The sequence below is a fragment of the Puntigrus tetrazona genome, chromosome 15 (assembly GCF_018831695.1).
Source record: "Puntigrus tetrazona isolate hp1 chromosome 15, ASM1883169v1, whole genome shotgun sequence".
Taxonomy (NCBI): domain Eukaryota; kingdom Metazoa; phylum Chordata; class Actinopteri; order Cypriniformes; family Cyprinidae; genus Puntigrus; species Puntigrus tetrazona.
Window position 1 is genome coordinate 3,377,517 of NC_056713.1, and position 27,814 is coordinate 3,405,330.

General features: G+C 35.8%; 1 protein-coding gene across 2 annotated transcripts in view; it reads right to left on the reverse strand.

The window, feature by feature from the left end:
* Positions 1–640: 640 nt before the first annotated feature.
* LOC122358542 (forkhead box protein O1-A) overlaps positions 641–27,814 on the reverse strand; it is a 32,710-nt gene continuing 5,536 nt past the window's right edge. The window contains exons 2-4 of one of the 2 annotated variants that reach the window (XM_043258384.1): positions 2,200–2,391; positions 878–2,091; positions 641–699 (exon numbers count right to left, since the gene is read on the reverse strand). In XM_043258384.1, the coding sequence (XP_043114319.1) occupies positions 696–699; positions 878–2,091; positions 2,200–2,391 (1,410 nt within the window). In that variant the 3' untranslated portion in view covers positions 641–695. Of the gene's footprint in view, positions 700–873; positions 2,092–2,199; positions 2,392–27,814 lie in introns of those variants that run through there. The other variant, XM_043258385.1, reaches the window with a different exon arrangement.

Sequence of the window (27,814 nt, forward strand, 5' to 3'; positions counted from 1 at the left end):
GTCTGCAACAATTTCCCTAACATTTTCAAGGTCATGTTTGTGCAGGACTATTTCTAAATAAATCTATTTACAGTCATTCCTGTCTACCACTGTTCCAGTTCTTCTTCCCAATAAGGCCAATCATGGAGTTTCCATGAAGCACAGCATGAATGTGTTACTCTCAGCGAAAATTGCAGAGTAGGGTTTTGAACTGACAACACAACAATAAATGAAGGGAGTCACTTTTCTGAGGTGTATCAATGAACTTGAGGTGTGCTGCCTGATGTTGGATATAATGGTTATACCTTATCACAGTTTGCCCTAATGGAAATATGGCTGTAATCATTACTGAAAACTGGTGTTGACATTGGTAAGTTTGTGTTGCAGCAGATGTAAGGGCCTCAGGATTTCATTGCCCTGATTTGACGACTGATTCTCTACAGCAAGAAGAAGGCAGCAAAATAAAGCTTGTCAATTTGGCTATGGAGCACAGGCACCTGGTTTGGCACTTAGTTTGAACATGAGTCCCAATGTCTGAGGAAAAATGTCCTTGCAATTTAGCTCTGTACTGAGCCAGTGTGCTTGGCAGTGTGAGGTCATATCTCAGCCGCCTATGCTGAAGAAAGCGAAAGAATAATGGGGCTACGTTCCTTGATGAAGGGTTTGATGCTTGTGGACAGCCGCTTTATGCTGCTGTTTTCCAGTTGAGAGGATTTTTACCTGTAAAAATACAAATAAAAATGTAAAAGTAGCCACTTCCATCAAAATACGTCAGAGTTTTTACAAAGAGTTTAACTGCATGTTTTAAACACTACTCAAAAAACCCTTTTGGAAAACTTTCCAGACTTCAGATACTGTTGGGTTGTTAAAATTAAAGTTTGATAAAAGTAACTCCTACCCAGACACCCAGCTGTGGGTGGTGGTCTTCACACTGTGAGGTGGGAACCCCTGTTGGGTGGCCATGGGGTCAAAGTTGAAGTCAAGCGATTCTCCGTCCATGAGCGTATCATGCAAGATGGACTCAACATCGCATTCAAAACGTTCCACAGGCATCCCATCCAGATCACTGGGCAGCTTCTCCAGGTGTTGCTGTTGTGGGTGGGGCATCATCCCTGGGCTGTGCCCATATCCATTGCTGTTGACACTGCAGTAAGGAGGAAGGCCACCTCCAAGATGACTGGAGCCTCCATACTGCATCTGCATGGCTGACTTGATGCTTCCTAAGCGTCCACCAGCACTGCTGTGACCAATTCCGGTCAGAGGGTGCAACGATCTCCCATTCAATGCCAGAGATGTGGCTTGTCCATGCATATTGTGTGGATGAGAAAGGGCATGGCTGTGGGATGCTCCACCTCCCATAAGTTCGCTCCGCCCACTATTATAGGGCGGCAACATACATCCACTGCCTCCAGCTGACTGGGAGACGACTGTGTCCACCGAGGGCATGAGCTCTCCAGGCTCTCCATCAGATGTAAGAAGCTCCTTCAGCAGACCTGCTGTGCAATTAAACTGGCCCAAAGTTCCTGGGCCAGGAACAAAACTGGGCTTGCTTTCTTGTAGAGGCTGCATTGGCATTGGGGACATACTACCCATTCCTGCCTGGCCATAAAGACACTTACGATAGTCTTGTTGGGTCTGCTGGTTGACTGCAGCTAGACCTGGGGAACTGTAAGGGGAGTAACCTGGGCTGGCCTGCATGAGTGAAGAAGGTGAGGACTGGTTGGATCCTGACCCAGGCCCTCCTGTGGACCCCACAGATTGGTTCTTAGGTGAGAGCAAATTGAGGTTATCCAGAAGGTTCTCCATCACATTCTCAGAGCCACTGTGACTGAGAGAACCAGCCATTTCAGACAAGCTGGGGAGAGTGGAGGTCATTTTGGCACCTGATCCAGGGCCTGGGTAGACCATGTGGACATCAGAGTCACCAAGTTCGTCATCGATAAAGGGCGAGAGACGACCGCTTAGTGTACTGGCATTGGAGCTGGTGCGAGGACGGAAAGCCGTCCAGGCATCAAAATCATCATTGCTGTGGGAGTTCGGACTGCCTGGCCATTTGCCATACTGAGAGCCTGGACTATCTGCACCCCCTTCAGGCCCACCCTGAAGAGCCAGCTATAAAGTTAGAGATAAACAAAACAACTTGTAAGAAAAATAAGTGTGTGTACAAATGTATAGTGTGTAATGTTTATGGAACAAAAGCATAAGCAGGTCAGCATTTACCTTTTTTTTTGCTGCTCGTCCTCTGCTCTTGGCAAACTTGCTGTTGTTGTCCATAGATGCAGCTCTGCGTCGAGGTGACTTGCCACTTTTGCCACCCTCAGGGTTGAGCATCCACCAAGAGCTCTTACCTGTCCCCTCATTCTGCACCCGGATAAACCTGCTATGTAAGGACAGGTTGTGTCTGATTGAGTTCTGTGTAAGAGAGAAAGACAGCAAGGAGAAAAAAGTGTGAGTGTTATGTTCGTAGTTTGCCTTGTTCCCGTAAATTCCCCTCTGACGGTAAATCAGCAGAGTGCAAATCCTCACAGCAGCTGTTTTATATTAAAGCCTTTTTTCTCTTCACCTCCACTTTCGTCCACTCACCATTTCCTTTACCTATGTGCATCATTTTCCTGTCATTCAAAGGAGACTTGATGACAGTTTTCCTTGAACATTGGCCATTCTTATAAACATATTCTTACAAATATTTACAAATTGCTCTCAGTGATCTATTCAAACAAAACCAGAAAGTGCCTTCGATGTTTCACTGTGAATCATAAAATATACTTGTATATTTAGTGGCAATGGACATTCCTAATCTTCAAGTTCAGAGCTCTGACTGTTATCAATGTTACATCTTAATGAACCTCTTCCTTCAAAATTGGATGAACTGATTTATTTTAAGGTATTGAAGATGCCATGTGCCCTCTTTAGGTTTAAGTGCAGATGCAACTGTGAGTAAGCCATTGATTTACCAAAAAGCATAAACACTGTGATTTTTTTCAGAACATTGCTTTGTTTATTTGAGTGGTTTGGCCTGTCAACTCTGCCCTCAACCAATGACATGTGTTTCTTTATAGGGGCTCAAAAATTGTAAAAGAAAAATAAATTTAAAAATGCAACTTTTAACAACATGTGACTTAAATAGCAACCTTTCCTAATGACCAGACAGAACAGCAATTCCTGTGCTTGTATTATATTCTTGCCAAAGAACAGTTGTGGCACTAGTACTATAATAAAAAAATTATGTACTTTCTTTCACTCTGATGAGCTCACATCCCATAATGTCTGGCAAACACAGGTAAATATTCAGTCTGGCATAGAAGCATTACCTATGTTGTCATGGTGATCTCAATCATTAGTACCATTTTCCCTAGAGAGGTGGAAAATGGGGGATTTTTTGAAATGCTGGCCTAATGCGTTCCGTGTCTAATTTAGAGTTGTTAATGGATAGTCACAGGATGTGATGGCAGCTTAAGATAGACTTTGCGGTTGTTTGTGAACTAAAAGGCTTCATGAAGCACACGAAGAGACACATTTATTATTCATTTATTTGTTTATTTATTTATTTATTTGTGGAAAATCTAGCCTATAAATCCTACATGCTCAAAAGAAACAGATCTTGAAAGATCAAATGCAATTCATTTATGCAATAACCTATGTGTTCTTTCTTATTGTAAAATAAAATTATTTTTAATAAAATCAAATCCAATTTATCAGTCATATTCCCACTGAAGTCCTCCTCTTCAACATTAAACCACATTAAAATGAGACTCAAGTCTCATGTCTCAATGGCCCATTTAAATTTCTACTAAAGTAACTAAAACTAAAACTGAAATAAAAAAAGAATAAAAATTCTAAACATAAAAATTAACTTTCTATTAATGCAATACAGCAAGTGACAAACATCTAGGGCTTCACAGTTGTTTACATCACTTGCAATTTAACTATATGTAATTAATTTTCAACAGCAGACAAAATCCTTTCATCTCCAATAATTTTTTTTTTTTTGCATTTGATAATATTGGAAAACCTCAGTATTGACAGTACTTATTTTCTGCTAATTCCTTTACATTAACTGGAATGTGTAGTGGAGTATTATGGGTGATTGGAGAATACGAAGGGTACACTTTATTTATCCTATAATAACAAAGGACGTGAAAAGAAGGCTGGAATGATCTTGAACAGAGAATGATGAAGTGTCATCCCAGATATACACCTTGCATTGAGAAACATCAAAAGAGTCAACATTTTAAAAATGATCACATATTTTGATCTTTCTAAGTTCAAATAATCAGCTGGAGTAACCTTGGGAATAATAAAAACCAAAAACAAACACACACTTGATGTCATTTTTTTCCTTTTTTAAGTACTAATTAAAAATTACTTTTTAATGCATGGTTTTACCGCTTTATATTTGTACTTTTTTTTTTTTTTTTAAATCCTAATTTTAATTTAAAAAAATGTATAAAAGGTTTTAAGAATGCATTAAAAAAGGGTCAAAGAAATTAAAAAAGTCAGCTAACACCTCTAACCATTCTTGTGAGTATGCATCACATGGTCCAAAAAGGGGAAATTAGCAGAATAACTAAATAACATCCTATGATGACGTACATTGTGTGTTAACATTTACAGAGCAAAGCAAAATCTAAAATCAAATCTATCACAACAATTCAGCGCTATGCACGCATCAGTCCTAAGCAGAACAGTACCAACTGAAGTATATTTGCTCTGCTAACTGTCCATCTGGCTTAAATTTTGAACAGAAAACTGCAGAACTGAAAACAGTGTCACTACTATAAAACACAACTTTGCAAGTCATGTGAAATATCTCTTGGCCAATCCGCAAATATGTATTGTGTGACAAATTTAGCCACAACCACATTAGAAGAGGATTCACTGATGGATATATGGAGAGGTTTGGGAGAATGGGAGCCCTGAGGGCCTGGGGAATACCAGGATAAGACAAGGTATTCTGAGTGGGAACTGTCTGGCAGAGTAGTATGCTCGGATGTGGCTCAAAACTCTTCCACTTCCTGTTGAGTGTTATCAAAGTGTCCCTACACTAGAGGTGATCTATTGAAACAGCAGTTCCCTCTCTGTTACTACCTAGGAATGATGACAAACTGGAGCTATGAGAGTCCATTTTTCCTCTTGGACTGATGTTTGTGTCCTTTAAACAGCTGAGTTCCCCCACACTGCTCTTTGTCCCTAAATGTATGAGAATAAACGGCCATAAAGAGAACGCAAATTATATCAAAGCGTGTTCATCCTGTGTGCATGTCTGCAGCTTCCTTCCCGATTGACACATTTTTAGCCTGTTTTGACAATAGTTGATGTATTAATGGCGGCAGAACACAGGAACTTCAACATTCCAACTAATCACTGTGTTCAAAGTTCAAACGTAATCACAGCTAGCCCGCTAATACCCTATCTCTTCTGGAACTACAGTGTCCCAATCCACATTCCTGTCTGTGGATACTAAACCCCAACCATCACTCTTGTTGTGTGAACATCCTATAATCTCGGGTTCGCAACAATACTGCCATTCCACAAATACCACAACAGTACACACAATAAGATGGTATTATATAAAACTGAGCAATTTCTAGAATGTTATGATCAAGTAAGAACACAATGTGTCATCTATGCAACTGAATCATGTCATTATATTGACCTACAATAAAAAATGTGGTGCTGTGCTAAAAATGATTCAAATTTCAGTAATTTCATATGGTATATATTTTTATTTAGTCTATTCTTATTAAAGTAGCTGTAGAGAAAATAAACTAATTTCTAAATAAAATTCGTTTTGAATAAATAACAATACACAGTATTTATTAGAGTATAACACAGTAGTTAAAGTTATACTCTAATAAATTTGTATTATGTATTAGAACTATATTATGCTGTATCCCATTCAAAGTAGAATATTCTTAGTTGGTATCAGTGACTTAATAATTATCAATAACGTTTTAAATTCCCTGATAATTCCAGGTTGTCCATAATCATGCAAACCCTGACTCATGTGCAGCTATTGCATACTCACAGAGTTTTTTTTTCACATACACATGATTTGAAGGCCTTGTTGCAGAAACAATGAAGAAAGTCAACAGCAAGAGCCAAACACCAGGAAGTGACCACATGAAAGAGGACTGTCACAGGAAGCCGGCCTCACTTCCTGTCTTTCAGGAAGCAGTGGTTGTATATTTGAGCCTCACAGTTTGTGTGTGTGTGTGTGTGGAACGGACTGGAATGCCAGGCCACAGAGCCAAGCTGGGGGTGGAGAGAGAGCTGCCCTACTGCACTCCTCCTCTGGTAGACTTCTGTTTGGCACCAGATCCAAACCCAGTAATTCTCACTGCAGAGAGAATAAACAAAGCCCTACAGACCACAGTTACAAACCCAAGAGCTCAACTACAGCCAAAGCAGTGCCCACTCCACTGCCCCCTTAAATCTACACATTAAATATTCCTTTAAAATGTCTCTGTAAAACACAGCCCCATGGCTTGATAACTACAGAAAGCATAAAGCTTTAAAGGAATACAGCAGCTTTAAAGGAACATTCCAGATTATTTATAACAAAAGTACCATACATGTAGCATCTGATAGCATGCCAGGAGAATGAAATTAAAATACCTTCACATTAAAACACACACACACACACACACACACACACACACACACACACACATATATATATATATATATATATATATATATATATATATATATATATATATATATATATATATATATATATATATACATCTTCCAGCATTAACACAAACACAAAAATATATAATATAATTAAATTTGTTTTTTTTTTTACACTAGTATGTGTATCTGAGTGTGTGTCACTGTAAGCTGCACAAGCAGATGGAGGTCATGTGTTTGGGGCAGTCCACAAGCCAAGGACAGAGAGTTCCATTTCTATTTCTCTCCTCCTTACTTCAATCCCTTCCTCCAAGGAGCCTGAAAGGCCACACTGTTCTGTGACTCCGATCCCTCCTTCCCCCTCTCATTCCATCTCTAAGCATCTAATATTTACTGAAGGCATCAGCACTGGGAATCAAAATCCAGTTATTTATCAGAACTATAGATTTGCAACAACATTAAAACAATGAAATTTCTGAAATGATTAGAATATGGGTTACCTGAACTGTTTGTTGATTAATTAGCCTTAACTCGGAGAGTTAAGTTAAACTCTTACCATTTTTAAGAGCCATTTAGAATTTTTTAATTTTTTTGCAAGACCATAAAAAAATGAAAACAAAAAACAATAGAACTGAATGGCACTGATTTTAATTTTTTTTAAATTGGACTATTAACGCCTTAATGCAATGCCTGTGCTTGCAGCGGTGTCTTAAGCCATGGCCACACTAGACTTTAAACATACAAAATTTCTTTGGAAAAAGCAACAAACAAGACATGATTTCACAATCTGTGGCAGTGTTTTTTTTAACAAATAAAAACAATATTAAAATGTAAAAACATAAAATCTATTTTATTTGCATGGGCTTTATTGTTTATGTTCTTTTAATTCATCAAGGTCATGCCATGATGTATTGATTTTTTACAGGTCACACGTCTTCACGTAACATGAATTTACAGGTCAGAGTTCACCACACTTGAACTTTCAAACACATATATAAAAACTAAACAATTTTAACTTCAAATATTAAAAAAAGATATCTAAAGAAACTTTTGAAATAATATAAATCGAAATTTAAATATATTCTAAACAGAACGCTAGATCGACCAAATGATTTACATTAAGGAGCATTGTAATAAATCAATTCTAAACAGTGTTTTAGCTGATTTATGAGTTTGCAGTTTGATTTCAATGTGATGACAAAACCTGTAGGCCAGCAGAAGAAAGGAACAACTTCCAAAGCAGAACTAAATGCCATTATAATCGTCCTCTATGCTCTAAAATGGAAAACTCCCCAGGAAAAGACAGCAAAAAGAAGGCTGTTATGACTCAGATGTAGCCATATGTGAGAGCTTCTCTTCTGGTTAAAATGCACAAAAGACAATTTCCAGCCTGCTCTAGATAATCAGATGTCAAAAAGACTAAAAAACAAATAATGTTTGTTCACCATATTCCTACAGGATTTCAAAGCAGTTATTGCATTTGTGAGGCTAAATATGTTGTACAAAGTTATAACAAATGCAGTTATGCTCTTCACCATGGTCAAAAAAGTCCATCATTAAACAAGGGTCTAATTATGCATTTATTTTGAGCATTGGTCTCGTGTCGGGTCATGTCTGGTGTAGACAGCACTGCTTTCTGCTGACAGACGTCAAGAATGTGTGAGTGTGGTTAGCAGGAGACAGAGAGAGCGCCCAGACCTGTCATTAGCTCATCACTAGCTCAGCAGGTCTCACACATACTAAGTATAACTCAAGCCCCAGAACTGAAACAGTCAGGTGGAAACAAAGCCAAATTCTTGAAATTATTAGCCCTGAAGAAAATTTGGAAATGTATTGTTGTGATAAAAATGATAAAATGACATTATCAAGTTTTGTTACATACATAGGTAATTTTGTGGGGAATTCCATGAAAAAAAATGGTTTCTGTATTCATTACTCACTTGCTGCTGCATAATTTTGGATAATAGAAACATTAAATACTTTACAAATAGAAGGTAATCTCATTAGACAAAAAAAACTGTCATTCCAAAAATTAGCTCATGCCTTCAGGAGATGTCATGTCTACCATGACCACTAATATGCTAATAAGTGTTACAGTTTCACAAATACTGTAACTTTGTGGTGGCATACAGCTTCTGATGTTCAATTGTTGTTCTACGTCCCCAACTAGACATGACACCATTCAATGACTGTTTTCGTCATGTTGTTCAGTTGCTCAGTTCTTGAGTATGCATCACACTGCTGATTTGTAATAACAATAATATTTATAATAATTTATAATAATAATAACCTTTAATCAAGGTAGATGTAAATTTGAAAGAAATTAAATGTACTTTTAAAGTGTAGTGCATGTATACATTTACTTTTTATATTCATATTTGATTTATTATGATTCATTCAATTAATTATTTACCATATTATGTAAATAATTTGATTAAAATGTTTAATCGATGGACAGTTTGCTTCTTATGCAACCATTAGGCAGCACATCAGGGAATTCCCTGAACTGGCAACAAGACTGGAAACTCAAAAACAATATTTGTGCCAAGTTCTGTCTGTTTTAAAATTATCGTTCAGCTGTTTGGTTTTTTATCCAGTTCTCTCCAGACAAACTTGTGAAGCAGCCGATGCCAGTGGTTCATATTATCAGTTGAAATGGGGCACGGGTTTGCCTTTAGACAGTATGAGTATGTATTCGCACAGAGACTATAAAGAGACAGGGACAGATAAGACACCCACACAAGTATATCTCTGTACTCAGCAGAGGAGACATTGATTTATTGCCACATAAAAGTGAGCATACAAACTCTTTCTTCCTGTCATGCATACATGTACAGAGATTCAGATTCAGAAATTCCAGTCAAATGTTTCCTTTCTCTATACTTACACACAGACACACAGGTGCAAATGTTTTCTAGAGTGCCAATTCAGGTCAGTATGAGTATCAGGTGCTCAGCACTAATGAGCAAACAATCTTCTCTTAGATTTGCACTATGCAGGCATACTGTGCTCGCCACTTCCTGTTGCGCACTTCCTGTAAATTCCACCAGTAGCATGCTGAAGCTGAAGAAGAATAAATAATTAAAATGAAAATTTACGCCTGATAATGAAAATCTTTAGCAACTGGGCTGCATATTGCCATGGTATGACTGTACAAGCAAACAAAATGATCAACGGTAATGTCTTTTTTTTCAATTACTGACACTGACACACTATACCAGAATTAAAAAAATTAGCTCTGGGCAGGTTATTAACTTCATTAAATTCATTAAATTACAAATAGGCTTTGGATAAATATTTATAGTGCAATCCATGATTGAATTAATAACTGAAAAATATGCTAATATTTTACCATTGTTTTAACTTTATATCCAGTTATTTAATCATTTATTTTATGACAATGCAAATGCCCATTATGTAATTTTTAAATAAAATGCTCTCTCTCTCTCTCTCTCTCTCTCTCTCTCTCTCTCTCTCTCTCTCTCTATATATATATATATATATATATATATATATATATATATATATATATATATATATTCTACTCTATGCAACTTCTACACAATTTTATGACATAGAAAACAGGAAGTTCCTTACTTATGGAAACCACCAGTACAAAAATGACCTGAAGTATTTTTGCATAAGAACTTTTACTACTTCTACAATAAAAATGTATATTAGCACAGTAAAGAACAGAACTGTCCTTTTACGTTAAGGTGTAAAAGAAACCTGGAGTATTCCATTAAAGATTACTGAGGATAACTTTTTGAAATGTTCAAAGCACACTAAACCAGCTTTGAGTGATAGTTGCCAAGTCCTTCGTGACTGACTCTGGCCTGAGTGTGTGTCTGTGGGGCCGCCTGACTCACGGGATCAGAATGTTACCCAAATCAGAACCAGCTCCAACCAAGGACTAGCCAGGCTTCTAGTCTGTCTCTCTGTTTCGAATTCCACTCCAGGGAAATGAAAAATTGGACTCCAGCTGAACTCAATACATCCAGTCAATAGCGGAACACAAGACTTCAGTGTGGGCTCATTTTCGTTCCAAATAAAGATCACACTCTGTAATCCTGGATCATGCTGGTGTGAGAGAACCGATTTAGCGTCTGATTTCCTTCAAGTTGGTCTAATCTTATTTAGTGTGCTTATAAATACAAACTATACCTGAATGAGTTGGCTTCCAAAAGGCATTCCAAACTGAAATACATTGACCACACCTGTTACTGCACTTTGGCCTAGTGATAGAGTCAATTCCTGGGCTGCTTATACGGAAAAGAACTATTCCAGCGTTAATGTGCACATTAGACAGTGGTGTCTCCTCAAGCTAGTGTTGATTTCCGAGCTTGTGTTTGTACTTTGATAAGCTATCTTAGCCAACAGGGCACAATCACGGTAATACACACTGGCCTACTTTTGAAAGTCAATAGAGGAGCTCTTAAACAGCCTGCAAGGGAAAGACGGATGGGGTAATATGATGCGCCTGGCGTCCTGTTGTATTTACATATCTGCTTTCATTAAAAAACATCCGCAGAGGTGGAAATGACAATTGTCATTACAATCCTCATATACCTGGCAACCACAATGTGTTGCCAAGGAAAGGTAGCTAAGGAAACGTGACAGTTCAAGAGGAAATCCCTGAACAGACGGTGAACCTCTGAAGAAAGTGGTGTAAAAATGAACCAACATGATTTTGTGCTTTGGGCAGTTGGTTATAATGTTCTTACTGACTATTAAACTATATTAACAAATAAAGGAACATAATAAATAAGCACATAAATAAAAGAAAGATCTGTTTTAAATGTATTATTTTAAACTGTAATCAAATAAACAACCAAATAACTTTAAAACAAATAATTTTAAATAATATATTAATACTAATTTATTGCTACTACCATTATTAATATCTGACAACATTCCAATAATTTCAATGCACTTTTGACCATGGAATGCACTTTTTGACAGTTACCATTTAGACATGACTGTTCTTCTTTTCTTCTTCTCATTTGTCCTTTCATCCCATTTTTTGTCTCAGTGTCATCTAGAAACACACAACTCTGACACACCATTGGCTCATGAGCCAGCTGATCACACACTCGTGCTGCCATGGCTGACCATCACAAAAGAAAACCTGTGTCACGCGATGATGTCAGCTCCTACTAATTCAATTATGGGCAAGGAGGAGCTAGTGGACAGAGCTCCCAGTGTGCAGCTCCACAATCCAATTTTCTCTTAAGTGAAGGGGCTTCTCACTGCTGTACTTCATTTTTCCTGGAATAAAGTTTTTGCTGGTATCTATGAAATATCCCTCTTTCTGCTAAATTACCAACATTCTGATGCAAAATCAACATAGTGAGTGAGTAAATTGATAACTTTGAACTATAAAATTCTGACCCTCGGTCTGACATGAATGACGTGACTGAGTCAAACTATATCAAACTATAAACTATATACAACTATATTTTTCCCTTTAGATCGCCAGCTCTTCAAACCTCCCAAACGTCCCTACTTTATATAATACAAAATGCAGAAGAGTAGATTTTCTGAATCCCTTCTCTGAGTGTAGCATTTAGCATGATAATGTACTCTCACACAAGTAATATTTGAGTTAAAGAGTTTTGATGTGTGAAAAGACAGAGTGGTCTGTCATGACTGAAGGGTTGCTGGCAACTTTATTTCCTAACTTCTGCAAAAAGATTCTGGGTACACATAACCCAGACAATACCAGTCAGCTAGCTTAGCTGAGCATTAGACGAGCACTTGCGCTTGCCAAAAGGTACTTCTTCAGTATTTGAGAGCAAACTTCCACTAGGATACACCACAGTGGTTTCCTTAGGCAGTCCTTTAGTGTTATGCAAACTAGTAACTAATTTGTTTTTGCATAAATCTTCTTCACGCTCCAGGTTTTATAGCTTAACCTATTAACCTGCAAAGACAAAACACCCATGGCAGGTAGAGTCTTAAATATATATGTGGATTCTTTATCAGGGCTGGAATGAGGAAAGATTGGTTCTTAGGATGATTAAAACCACGTATTGTCTAAATGGACTAGTTGGTAAACAACTTGCTAATTACAGATGATTATTTTATGACTGTTATCGTAGCATGCTAACAACCTTTTGATAGGTTGTCTCTTGATTAATCCATTTTAACCACCGCTACTAAAAACATTTCCTGTGATAAAGGACATTTTAATGGGCATTTAACTTGTAGTGAACTTTAAACTTTAGAAACATATTTTTGAAAAACTGTACTTCCACAATACTAATAAAATAAAAGGCCAGTACAAATGCTTTCAATACAAAAGTGTACAAATGCTTTCATAACAGTCTCTTAATATGCTTTTTAAAAAACATATTTTGTTCATTTTGTTATGCTTTAGAGAACACTTATTTTAATGTGTTGACTCTCATACAAAATCACATATAAAGTACTTTATACATTATACATATACAATACATTTAAACACACAACAATAAAAAAATAACTATAAAGTATATTTTAGCTCTGCATACATGCTAACTATAGCTATATAAAAGGTAAAGTTAAAAACTTACAAAGATTTAATATAAATTAATTTAAAGGAATTAATCAAATAGTTTGTTGTTGGAAGACGTCAACTAGTTGACCATCCTGGCTAATCCCTAGATCAACTACAAAGCCAGAATATCTCCACACTCTATACATATGAGTGTGAAACGGGTGTATATTATGCCCTCAGTGGCCTTGTTGTGGCATGCAAAATGATGGAGGGAAGGTTAACAGGGTTTCAAAGAGCAAGGCAAAGTGTAGCACTATTAGTTGACTTCCTTTCCATTGTATTAGAGCAGGAAGTACTGGCTAGCCCTGATATGCATCCAGCTAATATCACCGTTCCATGCAAAAACACCGGACCTACAGTCCAACTCATAAGGGCAAGTAGCACACGTTGCCCCAAAGAGAACAGGTTTGAGAACGAGTGCTTCCTTATCAAAACATACCCGTCTGAAAGCAGAAAAGGAGGAAAAAAGCACAGGGTAACTCTAACAAACGATAATGATTGCCAACGGCACACACTGAAATAAACAGCATTGCTAACAATGAACTTCCATGACTGTAGTACACGCCATATTTTGAGAGCCTTATTCTGAAAAGCTCAAAAGTCATTTCCTTTGAGCATTTGTATAGATGTTCAGTCAGAAAACATGCTAATGTTATAAATATAGGTCCTTTTGTTCTCAAAGGACTCTCCTTAACGTCAATGGAGAAGATTCAATCTCTAATCTAAGTAACCTTCCTTAGAAACATACAAACAACACAGCTTTTTTATGTAAGGAAGAAATTCTATATGAAGAGTATTTAGCAAAAACATAATAATAAAAAAAAAAATTATCACATTTTTTATTGTGTTATCACGTTTTTTTATTTTATTTTCTTTGTTAGCTGTATTTTTAGTTATTATTATTAAACCAAAAGAACACAACAGCAGTTTGATTTATTTAAATTAAAATGCAAGATAAAAACATGATTTTTAAAAATTTAAATACAGAGTTATCTGTTTTATAACTCACATATTCATATATCTATTTCTGTTTGCAGGCAAATTGTGGAAAACACACAATGTACTCCTTGCATCATAAAAACAATGGCTTCTACACTAATCTTTCTTATTTTGTTTCTCAATCCGTATCCAAAACAGATGGTGGATCAGCACTGATGAGATGTCTACAGGCATGTTCTTCAAAGGGTTCCAGAGGCAGATCACAGGAATCAGAAACACACTTAGACTCAACTCAACAAGTCCTTTACACAGTCTTACATGGCTGCTTAAATTGAACTGGAAATTAAGCGCTTGCGTCTGGATAGAGGAGAACTGTTCCCCAACTGAGCCTGGTTTCTCCCAAGGTTTTATTTCTCCATTCTGTCACAGAATGACTTTTGGTTCCTTGATGTTGTCGCCTCTGGCTTGCTTATTTGGGGACACTTAATTTCTAGCGATTATCATCGATTTGATTACAAAGATTGAAACTTAGATATTGAAACTTAGCTGATCTAGGCAACAGCGTCTCTGAATTCAATAATGAGATGCCCTTAGCTGAAAAGTGAGTGTTTAATCTTATCATTATACATTACTGACATTGTATTCTCCAATTTAATACAGTTCAGTGCTTTGACACAATATACATTGTTAAAGGCACTATATAAATAAAGGTGATTGTTAGATTGATTGATTGAAAAGCATGCTTTGGCCACAGTGTGTCTAGCAAGCTAGGCCACCCTCTGAATCAGGTTGACGTCAGCAAATGCAGGTGATGAATCAAACCAAAGGTGCCAGAGCCAGAGTAGGCGGCCTCAGAAGGAAATAGATATAGCACCTCTCACAATTATTTTCTCACACATTTTTTGCAGGTCGTGGATGCTTCCTTGTTGGCAGGAAGTGCATCAACGTGACCTTTTAGTTAGTGGTTTGCTGTAGCAATTCTGGAGTGAAAGCCCTGCATTAACTTGCCCCTGTAATTTCTGAATTAAGTTTTGTTGCTTAATTTAAAATGGAAAGACTGAGAATAAAAAATATAAAGGGGGAACTGACCCTGATAGTTTTTACAATTAGTTGCTAGTTTAACAATTTCTTGACTATCATATACACATGTACAGTCTCCTACATTTCTCCTACTTATAACTACTTATGGTAAAAGTAGGACGACAAATCAAATCAAAATCACAATTCAACCATTTGGCGTGATTCTTCTTCATCAGTCAGGAACCTAGGCGTGCTGTTTGATAGTAAAATCTGATTTGAAAACCATGTTTCTAGCATCTGTAAAACTGTGTTTTTTTTTAAATCATTTCTAATTTTCAACCTATGCTGTCAATTTTTTGTAAAGCTTTACATGGACAGACTATTGTAATGCTTTATTGAGTGGTTATTCTGCATGCTTGACAGTTGGTCCAAAATGCAGCAGCTAGTCCTTACTAGAACCTGGAAGTATGACTATATCAGCCCATTTCTATTAACACTGCACCGTATCAAACATTGTATTGATTTTAAAATCTTGTTAATTACTTATAAAGCACTGAATGGCTTAACTCCTCTGGATTTAAGCAATCTCTTGTCACATTACAGTCCTCCACATCCACTGCATTCTCAAAACTCTGGCCATTTGATAATACCTAGAATATCAAAATCAAACGTAGGCGGCAGATCCTTTTAAGCATATTAGTGTGTTATGTGTAAGTCAGGTTAAAGAGAAGTGTTGTCAATCTTAGATTTAAACTTGTCTGCCTAAATATACACCCAAACTCTGGAACAATTTACACACTCTTGTCAGTTTAAATCTAAGATTGACGACACTTCTCTTTATCCTGACTTATACATAACACACTAATATGCTTCTATTATTCAAATCTGTTTGTTTCTGATTATTAGGCTGCACTAATTAGATTAACCATAAACACTCCCAATATCCAAATCAGATGGTTGGTAAGCACCAAGAGATAACTACTACTAGATAACTATCTACGGCCCTAATCATCACCGACACCTGTCATTATACATTACAGGTACTGGTTTGTTTAGTAACTCACTGAGTATATATATATATATATATATATATATATATATATATATATATATATATATATATATAAATATATATATATATATATATATATATATATATATATATATATATATATATATATATATAAATATATATAGTACTCTCTAGTATATATACTCTCTAGTATATATATATATATATATATATATATATATATATATATATATATATATATATATATATATATATATATATATATATATATATATATATATATATATATATATATATATATATATATATATATATATATATATATATACTAGAGAGGCAAGGAGCTCAATCTCTGTTAAGAAATATGCAGTAAGGCACATAAAAATGGTGTTGCACAAAAAAGTGCACAGAGACCAGGTTGGGTTATTGGCTTGTTGATCATAGGGAAACCAATTTAGTGTTATATATCAGCGAGTCTTTGGGGTGCTATATAGCACCATCTTTAAAAATATAGGTGCTATATAGCAATTAAAGTTGTTTCCCTATGATTACCAGCCAATGAAACACTTTTAGTGCCATTTACCATCATTTTTAGAGTGTTTTGTGAGATCATTTGAACACAACATATTATGCAGTGATGAAGTGTCAATGACAAACAAAATTTACCAAAATAACACTGCCGTGTGTATTGCTTACTTCTACACCAGGATCTACACAATTAACAAGCTTTAAAATTACTTAAGTGACTTCAGATGATGTTTAATTGCATCCTCTGGAATGCATATCATATTATTATCCACAATGGTTGTACAGAATGGCAGTGTGCATGGACAAAGTAGCAGCCATGAAGGGGGACATTTTAGAGTATGCTCAGGAGAAAGTGTCTTTTTCTGTGCTTGGACAAAGACTCTGTGTGGTCACGACACACTACTTGAAGTCTCTGTGGTGAGGTGGGGCTTCATAGGTGGGTCTGGTCCAAATGTTAGCTAGAGTAAGGCTATGGTACAGTGGACGAGTGTAACCTAACAGATGTCTGCCTCTAGGGTGTTATTACAGCCAGGCTGCAAGAGAACTTATTTGAGTGCTAACAGTCATGTAACTTTGAACCATGGGTGGTTGGACTGAAAGGGTTTATTAATATTTACAGTTTAGGTTGAGCGTGTTAATAACTAATCAACTAATTTGTATAAACATGAAAATTTGGGATGTTTTGGCAGCATTTCTTCCCATTCTTGCTGAAATTGCATACTATGATTATGCTGAAGAAAATGCTAGTGGTATCAAGAGTGATGATCCCTGACATGTGTTCACTTTAAATGCAAGTTAACAATTCATAAACTTCATTTGAGGTCATGCAAGTTTGAACTGTGAGTGGTTGGCCTGCAAGGCTTTATATGGAGAACATTTTTAACTGTGAACTCTATTAGATATTCAACTCATGCAACAAATATGAAGCTAATAATGTTTCTTCACACTGCATAATCTTTAATTCATTCAGTAAAATGTAGGTCTCTTTAAAGGTGATATAAAGCATGTCAGCACTACAATAGACGAACGATGATCATAGGTAAAATAAATGTGTTGTTGCGCAAATAAATGACTAATGCTGAGTTGCTTAAGTCTGTCATGCCACTATATGTGTAAAGAGGAAAAAAGACCTAATTACTCAATGCTTGGTTTGCATTGAATACGTCCATCTTCTTTGTGAAATCATACCAGATGCCTTGTGTATGAATTTACAGGCCACATCCAACTGACAGTTACATATGAAAATCATGACACACTTTATGGTAGAGGAATTTGAAATATTTTGCAAAATTGAAATGAGGGCACAGAAAGTGTACTTGAAGAAATGGTTAATATGATTACATACGGTACATATATATATATATATATATATATATATATATATATATATATATATATATATAATTGCAAAAAAATCCCTATTACAGTAAATGTCTCAGATTTGTTTGAGTTATATTTTACCCTAAAATCAAACTAATGAATTAAATAATTATGTTTTGTTTATGAAGCTTATAAATAAAATTAAGATTTTTTTTTAAGATAAAAGATAATATTCTGAAAAAAGTGAGTGGCCTAAACAGTTGCTTTTCCACATTGAAAAAATACAACAACAACAACAACAAAAACTATGGAAGTAAGTGGGGGCCAGAAACCCACATTTTTGCAGCAAACACTTTTTTTGTATTTTCCTTTCTTTATTTTTAATGTAAGATAGGCAGGTTCAGAGGGAATAGCAATATCAAGCTAGCTTTGAAAGTATAAGATCCCAAACATTACAGTACAAAGCGCATAATATAAAATAAAAATACCTTCTGTTCTCACTTGGTTACAATAGCAATCACAATTTTTTTTCTATAGCACTTGATTCAACACAAAGCAGCTTCACAGACATAAACAGGAAATTAGCAGAATCAATTAAGGAAACCCAGCTATGAAGACAATTCAGATTCTGCCATGCAACAATTCTAAAAGGCAATAGTGTCAATGCTTAGCTCAAGTCAGTTCAGATGAACAGTTTAAGGTTAATCATTCATTTATAGAAAGGTATACAGTAGGCAGCAATGTTATTATTCAGATTGAGTCATTTCAGTTAATTTCAGATTTAATTCAGTTAAAAAAAGCAGTGTGATCCTAATAGAGGTACTTCACACATCCATTAAGAGGAAAAAGGAAGAATTGTAATCTGAAACCTGAAGGTAGAAGGCAACTGGCTTATCAGATGAACGTCCATGATAAAACTGTTTGGTAATAATTTACTTAAAGCCTTTATGTATAATGCATTGTAAAAATTATTTTAGTACATTAATTATGCATTGTACATTTTCATCAATAATTGTAACTACGGTCAATACATTATAACACTAAAACAAACTAACTAAAACAAAAGCTATTATAAGTTCAAGTAATACAAAATATAAAAGATACTGCTAAAAACAAACTAAAACTAAAAAGTTAAAACACAACAAAAATCTAACAATAAAAGCTAATTAAAAATATTGTTAAATATGAGTAGTATCATTATCTATTAATATTATATAATGATACAAAAATAACAGACTTCATTAAAAAAAAAAATATTACAGCAGGGAATATAACTATTAATTATGAATGCGCAGGTATATGAGACCTATGAGAATTAAAAGGTTTAGTGTATGAAACACAGTGATTTGTAGTAAAATAAGCAGCACAAGCGGTTCTGGTTCAGATCAAGTAAAAACGTGTGTGGATCAGAGGCCAGATCTAATTGCATGTTGAATTCAATCCCTCTTGGCTTCCATGAGGCATCAGCCAAAAGTCCTATCATGCAGATTCCACTTCAACTGCTGTAACATTCCAACGGTTCCTTGTGGGAGACGAGGAATGTAGAAGAGGAAAGAGCTTAAGAAAGAGAAGGATAAAAGGAAGGTTTGGGAGGTGAATTAGAGAAAACAGGAGAACAGGAAGAGGCCACTCATGTGGCTGTCAGAGTCAGCACTCTCTCCTTCAGTGATGACATCATCAGTGTGCTGCCTTGACTTCATTCAAAGTAATGAGTTCAAAATAGAGGAGAACTGATTGTCATTTTTATATAATAATATATAACTATTTTTATTAAATTATATTATTACATACTATATTTTACGTCTACTATAGTATTTACACAAATTATTATTTTATTTTACAATATATAATTGGTGAGAAATGATTACAAGTGCCATTATACTATTATAAAATCTGATAATTTTAATAATAATAATAATAATAATAATAATAATAAAATAATATTTATTTGTTGAATAAACACTTATTATTTATTGAATTAATAATACATATATACATAATATTTATGAATATGATAATAATAGTAATAATAATTAACATTCTTAAAATGTTTACAATAAAAAAATAATACAATATTATGTATTTATTTATTTATTTATTATTTCACTAGAAGTCTCAGACTTTTGTGTCTTTGAAACTCCTTTTTACTTTTTGATTACAGACTTTATATATATATGTACATACTGTAAATATTTGGAATATTAGCAAAAAGCATTTTGAACTTGTTTTGGATTGTTATTTTGGAACTTATTTTTATTCAGCATTTAGTGCAAATTACATTCACTATAATACGAACATCTACACTACAGACACACATTCCACTGAGAGGTTGATCCAGCTTTTCACTCCAAGTTTTGTATGAGTCACAGAAACCCCAGCGCCTTTGACAGGAAGAGACTGACGCATGGAAATATTGGTCACCAAAACATCAACAACATGGAGCGAACAAGCAGAAGCAAAACAAAACAGAGGGAAGAGGCTTAAAACTCCCGCCACTTGTTTTTTTCACTCTACTGTGCTGTATTCAACCTCAGTGAGTCGGCAGTCCAACAACGACATGAATGATTCATTGAAACAAAATGAGCACACATGTGGGCACACGTTTAATCTGCCCAAATGGCTCGTCCTCAACCCAGGAATTCACTATCACAAAAACAGCCGCCACACACACACAGCTCAAAAGAACCAGCGAAAACAGGTTACCGTCACAGGGCAGGGCCTATGAATTTTTTTCAACAAATCTTTTTTTTTTATTCACCCTTTTTCTGCTTCCGTTATCAAAGTTAATCAAAAAGTATGTCTAATTAATTGACACAATGAAAATTTCATTTAACAATCTTTTTGTCAAATGTTTTTTTTTCTTTAAAAACATTTTAACGACCAATTAATTTTTTTTTCCGTTTAAATGTTCTTTTTTTCTTCATTTTAATGGTTTAGATACTAAATAAATAATCATTTAATCAATAATCAAGTCAAGAGTCTACTAATTTTAATTTTTCTAGATTCATCAATACAACATTCATCAAAAACTGGTGATGAACAAATGAAGGCATAAAACATTAAAACATGTGGACAATTTATGAAAATGTAATCATTTTATTTTTTTACTTTTTGGCAAAAGGCTGAAGATGATGATCATTATTAAGGTGTCCTTGTGACATATGTTACATGTATTTACTATTATAATAACAATTAATTATGCATAATTACATGGAAGTAATCCTAAACCAAACCCTAATTCTAACCCTAAGCAGACAGTAAATACTCAGTACTTAAATGTATGATTACAGTGTAATAAGGGACACCTTAAAATAAAGTAATCTTTATTTCTCTGCAATCTTTTTTTCTTTCACAATTTCTTCAAGCAAACATTTGTTTTGATAAGACTTCACAGTAAATTAGCATTTTTATATTTACATACACTTGTCCATATCACAATCTGACAGACCTTGTTTCTTATTAATTCATCAAAAATTACGTGAATTTCATGACATTCCAAAATATGAATGGCATTTCATGAGTACATTCTGATTTTGTCCCGTTTATAATCATAGAGCTAGATAGAGATAAAACAAGTTACACAAATTGAAAAAAAAGGCAGAAAGGCGCAAAAATATTTAAATTATGTTAAATGAAATCCCACAGTGTATGCCTGATAAAACTAAAATGTTAACATCTTCAAACTCTCTATCAATGTTGATACAAAATAAAGATTATGTACTTGATATGCTTTTACCACGGAAGTGGGTCAGCGTTTGAATATTGTGTGTTAAGCCTGTGTGTGTGAGAGTGTGTATGTGTGAGCATGAGGCAGTCACTCTGTGTCTATGTGTCATAATAGTGGGCCAGTCTGACAGGCACCACGTATAATCGCTTTAGGGCAGAAGTTGCACAACAGTGGAGAGGGTAATGCCTGCGGTTTGGGGCCTCGGCAGCCGGCGGGCTCATAAAAGTGACGGCTACAATATACTTGCACACAAACTCTGACATGAAGGCACATATTTCTTTCTCTCTCTTTTCACTTCCATGCCGAAAAATTACCCAAAAAGGGGCAAAGTGTAGCTTGCTGAGTGGTGGCCCCTGTGATCAATTTGGGTGGTCCCGTCCATCGCTCTTATCATCCTGACTCCCTCATTTGTCACTCAGCAACAGATGAACCTTTTCTTTCTAACAGGAAATGTGACGTGACAGGTTCAATCTTCTTCCGAAGGAGTGCTGCCTAATAACAAACATCGTTTCTGCTGGCAAAGTGCACAAAGTGATTTTCATTTCATCAGAACTCGGCTCTCCACACCTATACACCAATTATATTTCCATAATATTGTGCTGACCTACATACACATAAAAGTGCCTGTATACAAGGTCGAAAAGCGTACCAACATTTGTTTTCAGTGTCACACAATCCTGTTAGCAATGTTGTGACAGTTATGCTATTTTTGTGGAAACTAACATATTTCTTCATGACCAAAAAGAAGCCATTAATTTGGATTTTTCTGCAACAGTGCAAAAGCTTTTCAATCATTTCAATCATTTTTATTTATATAGCGCTTTTAACAACACAGGTTGCATCAAAGCACTTTTATTGTCTTATTCTCAAAGTTTTACTTTCAACAAAAATGACGGCTGTCAAATGAACACATTCATTTGGTGTGATTAAAAAAAACTAAATATGTTTAATGTAACTTGCTCTAGCTCAGACCCGAATGTCATCTTAGGCAATGTTCACTAGTCATTAGTCAACTTTAATCATTAGTGCTTAATTCTGTTTTATTTCTGAAGTATGATTTTTGTATTGCTCTTCACATGATTATTTTAAATGTGGTCAATATTAGATTTCAGTCTGAGGGAAATAACAGTCCTGAACTGACCAGCATGTAGGAAGGAAAAAAATTACTGTTTTCAACTATTGTCAAGTATTACTGACAATATTATCAATGAAAATAGTTCCAAACAAAGCTACACACAACAACACACAGCATTACAGAATGAATATGTTTTTTGAATTACAATTTCAACAAATGGTGACCTCAGGAGAAAATTGTGAATGTTAATGATATATATGTTGTTTCCATCACATGAAGTGCCCTTTAATGAGAGTACCAATTTACAGTGAAGAGAGAGTAGATGAGTTTCTTATACTGGTGCTGTGCTCACCTACTGCTATCATACCAAAAAACATTGTGACTCATTCTGACTCAATACACATGACTCTTTGGTTTTAAATGGTCCAGTATGTCTACCCTTAGCATCAGATGGGCTCTTAAATCTTGCAAAGAGAAGGAAAAACAAACAGTTGGTGCAAATTCCTTCAGTTGGATTTTACTGTGCCAAATTTCCAGAATATCTCTGACCTGTAGGTAAATATTATTTGATTGAAGTCACGCAACCATGCTGTAACATTGTAGAAAGAGCTGCAAGTGGAAAACAAAACTTTAAGACAGTTGCTCCCTAAATACTGACTTGCATGGTAACAGCCAGGTCAGACAATCTTTTTTATATATTCATAGATAGTAACATTGGAAAGTTCAACTATATGTTGATTGCTGGACTAGAAATGCCCCTGGTTCACATTTCAGAAATCTGGTCACCTTATAATAGCCCAAGGCTCCAAACATCTACATCACATCTGAAACATATAATCAGTGGTAAAACTGTTCGACATGTATGTCCAAATATTTGCCAACCTTCTTCTTGTAAATACAAGAAGATGGTTCTTGGAGGATGTGTTTTGGAGTTGGGGGAGCATGTTGCAACCCAAACAGCCATTCTGCCAACATGCAGCTCTGTGGCCTGTTACCTCATGCAATCCCGACCCTGTTAAACTGAATCATGAGGATGTGATGTTCTGTCCCTGGGCTGCGGCCAGCGGTCCGTCGAGATATCAGCGTGTTCTGACCACAGCAAGGCCAGTTACGACAGCCTGTCACCCTGCCCAGACAGGCAGATGGGCACAGGAGGGTGTTGGGAGAGGCATGCTAACCCCTGTTGGCTCTGTCGAGCCCCAAAATACTTCCCACTTCACCTCGTCCACAGTTTAGATGCAGCAGATGGTTTTAAAGGTCTGCTGCAGACTTGCCGGAACTGTCCTACTTGGAAGGTTTTACCACTGCGCACTCTTACATCATAGGTGAGGGACCTCAGATCGCTATGTAACAGTGCTGAAAATACACTGCCTTGCCTAAGCTCATTGTTGATAAACAAAATAAGAACAACTGTTAGTAAACTCTTAGATAAGTTCAGCATTGGACAATTTTGCTTAAAAGGTGTCTTCTTTTGCAAATTTTGTAGACATTCAGAACAAATACTGTAATAACAATAAATGGCTTAAGTGTGATTTCTTTGGAAACTGTACTGCCAAGCACTTGCGGGATAGCAGAAATCTGCAGTACATATTTTCAGTGCTTGCAAATGTGTCCCTTGGATCCCACGGTACTTAAAGAATATAAAACATTGCTCTTGTTAATTCCTTTTTCTCTATTAGTGGTATGTTTAGTCTGGAGAAGGGCGCAACATAAATCTCTGCTTCTTGTCTCTGGTTCTCCTGCATTCTCTAAGGTCAAAAAGGTACACAGAGTAGTGAAAAAAATACGGGGATAGGATGGTAATCTTGACTTCCATGCAAATAATATGTGCCAAAAGTCTTTTTTTATGTCTGCAAGGGTATCCAATCCACTATCTAGTTTTGTTGAAATCCTAATTTAACATACCTTAACTGGCTAATCAATGTTGGCTCTAAACTCTACAGGACCTCCAGAAGCAGGATTGGATGTTTTAGTCTACTGTATTTCTATTTATTCCAGCACATCATTCCAAACCTGTAGGCTTTCTTCTTTCTGTTCCTATTTTTTTTATTCCTTATCTCCTGAGCCATTGCACAAAGGAACTAAATATATCTAAAACAATAAATCAGTGCAAAATAGTTTTAACAAAGTTTATATGTAGTTTACACCACTGTTATGCTACATTTACACTAGTGCATGTTTGAAAATGTACATAGCTCAGATAGTATCATCATTTCTATCAATGTTCCACAGATTTACTGATAAATTAGCAGCTTTAAGCTGTCTACCTGTATGTTGTATTTTCTCTTCCACAATTGCAAGTCTGACTCAGAGGTAATAACATTTTTCAACAACATTATGGAATTACGGCCATCAATGGTGGATTGAAGTGAGCTTTGAGTAAATGCAGAATATAAATCTTATTTATTGTCTTATGTCGCATAATGCCACAGTGTGAATGAATGGTCGCGTAGTAGCCTATAAACTACTTAATTTTTACTTTTAATTTTTTCTGAAAAGCAGTGGAAATGCCAGTATGGACGAGAATCATTTTCATTTTAAAACAAAAAATCCTTGTTGATCCTGGAACAAAATTCCAATCAACCAATCAGCATTGAGGGGTAATATTTCAGGAAATATCTGTTTTAGGCTTATGATCAGGGTTAGATGCTTCTTCACCCTTGTTAATTAACTATCATTTCCCATTGATTTTAGGAAAAAGTTTTGGGTATGGTTAGGTTTAGGGGTAGGGATTAGGATAAGTGTGTATTTTTGGACAGTAATGTTCATCATCCAGGATAAACAAAAATGTTGATCCAAGATCTTCCTTGGCAAAATCACGTCGACCCAAACACTTCCTGTTTGGGCTGTGGAGTCGATTGCACCACTCGGGCCATTAAGCTGTGCCTATGACAAGTCAGCCTGGAGCAAACTCTTTAATGCCAGGATGTTTTTTCAAAATAGAATATTTTTCTGACTGTATGTCATATGGACATCAATAATCAAATTAAGCTAATTAAGTAGTCATAACCTTTTTGGGAGAACTCTTTAAAGCAGGGATGTCTAAATACTTCTCTTGAAGCAAAGGACCAGCATTATCCTGCAGAGTTTTGCTGGCCACCTCTAATTAAACACACCTGAAACAGATAATCAGGGTCTTCAAGATTACTAGAAGACTTAAGCAAGTGTTGGGACAATATGGAGTTAAACTTTGCAGAACACTGGTCCCGCAGTAGCAAGATTGGATAGCCCTGATTTAAAGAGTCTGAAGTCCCTGTTGAAAAACATGCTGGTTAGCGATGTTATGAAACTGGGATGCTGGTCCTTTACTGGTTCCCACTGGTCTTTGGTGGTTTATGCTGGTCCTTTTGCTGGTTTTTGCAGGTCTGTTGCCAGCACAACACCAGCATAAACCAGCAAAGAACCATCTTAATCCAGCATCCCAGCTTTAACCAGCATATGCTGTTTTTAGCAGGGGAAAACCAAACAAGCCTTTTAAACTAAACGTTCCTTTAAAATACACAACATTATGACACTGGTTTTTCATACACGACACCTTCACTCATGTATGCCCTTTCAGCTGCATATGGCTACTGCTTGTATGCCAGGAATAGTGATTCAGCACATAAAACATTCACCATAACAGGGTCTAGACTGAAAGAAAGGATAGCGATACCTCAAGCTGACAGGAGGAAGGGAAAGGTTAAAAGAGGTTTATTGCAAGACTAAAGGCCTGGGATGGAATGTGCTCCAAAATTACATGTCCACCGGCCCTTTTATTTTAGTTTGTTAGGTCTACATTTGGAAATGCAGGTCACATTAGTGCACAAGAGAGGCAGAGCCACCCTGTCTCACTCACTCTCCACTGAAGGAGTTCCACTGACTAACAAGTGGCACCAGACTTTGGCCTGAAGCTCTCGGATTCCAGTAAACGTTTCATTATGCAACCTTTAATGAGTGTCGCCTTATCTGAACTCAAGCGAAAGCGCGCGTCAGGCAGCCAGAGCCTGAGGGGATGACTGAGGAGTGCTCTATCCGTCGCTTTGGCCTAACACAGCTTTTACAGTTAAAAAATAACAGCCAAAGACCCAGTTTATGCAGAGTCATATTTGATTATGTGTAGCAACTCATACGTAAGTACAAGAGACAGCTGGAAGAAAGGCTGTTGCCAGGATGCAAGATGAGGGAAAGGGTGAGAACGGAGGGGAGGTCAGGGATTTTGGATGAATACAAGTATCCTACAAGTACAAGGGCTGACTGCACTGTCCCAGCAGGAGCTTCACAAGCAAGACACAGATTTCCTTCAGCCAAAAAATGTGATTCTTGGAATGATGTTACATCTAATGTTCTCAGCTCTTCAAGGAATTAACTGCTCTTACTCACAGTAATGGAGCAGAAGGCAATGTGAGCATTACAGAGATCACTCAAAGAAGTCTATCTTAAAAAGGTATCTTAAAAATGGCATTAAATAAATATTCAGTATTTATGCACTTGTGCAACATAAATGTTTATTTATGACTCATTTGTGTGTTTATTATTAACTAAATTTGATTAATTGATTATTAAATAAACTTGTTTTTGGTTTTGGTTTTTCACTAACTGAAAAGTTTAACAGTTTCGTACAAAAGAAAAACATTTTTCTGCATCAGTTATATAAAGAATATGCAGTGTCAGTGGAACCTGCAAATTTTCTTACAGATTATCTTCATTGGGCAAACAGCTGCACAACACATTAACTTAGTAGTAACACACTGATATCAACCCAATGTTTGACCAAAATGTTACTTAATTTATACAAGATAATAATAATAATTTACATTGAATAAAAATAAAAGTCCAGTCAGACTTAATACTAAATATAGGTTAGCTTAATTTACAATGCATTTTTTTCTTTGTTATTATAATTCTAAGTATAATTCTTAGTGCTGTCAAATGAGTAATTGTGATTAATCTCATCCAAAGATTTTTTTTTGTTTATGCAATATGTGAGTGTTTACTGTGTATATGTATATGTATATATTTAATGTATATTTAAGAAAA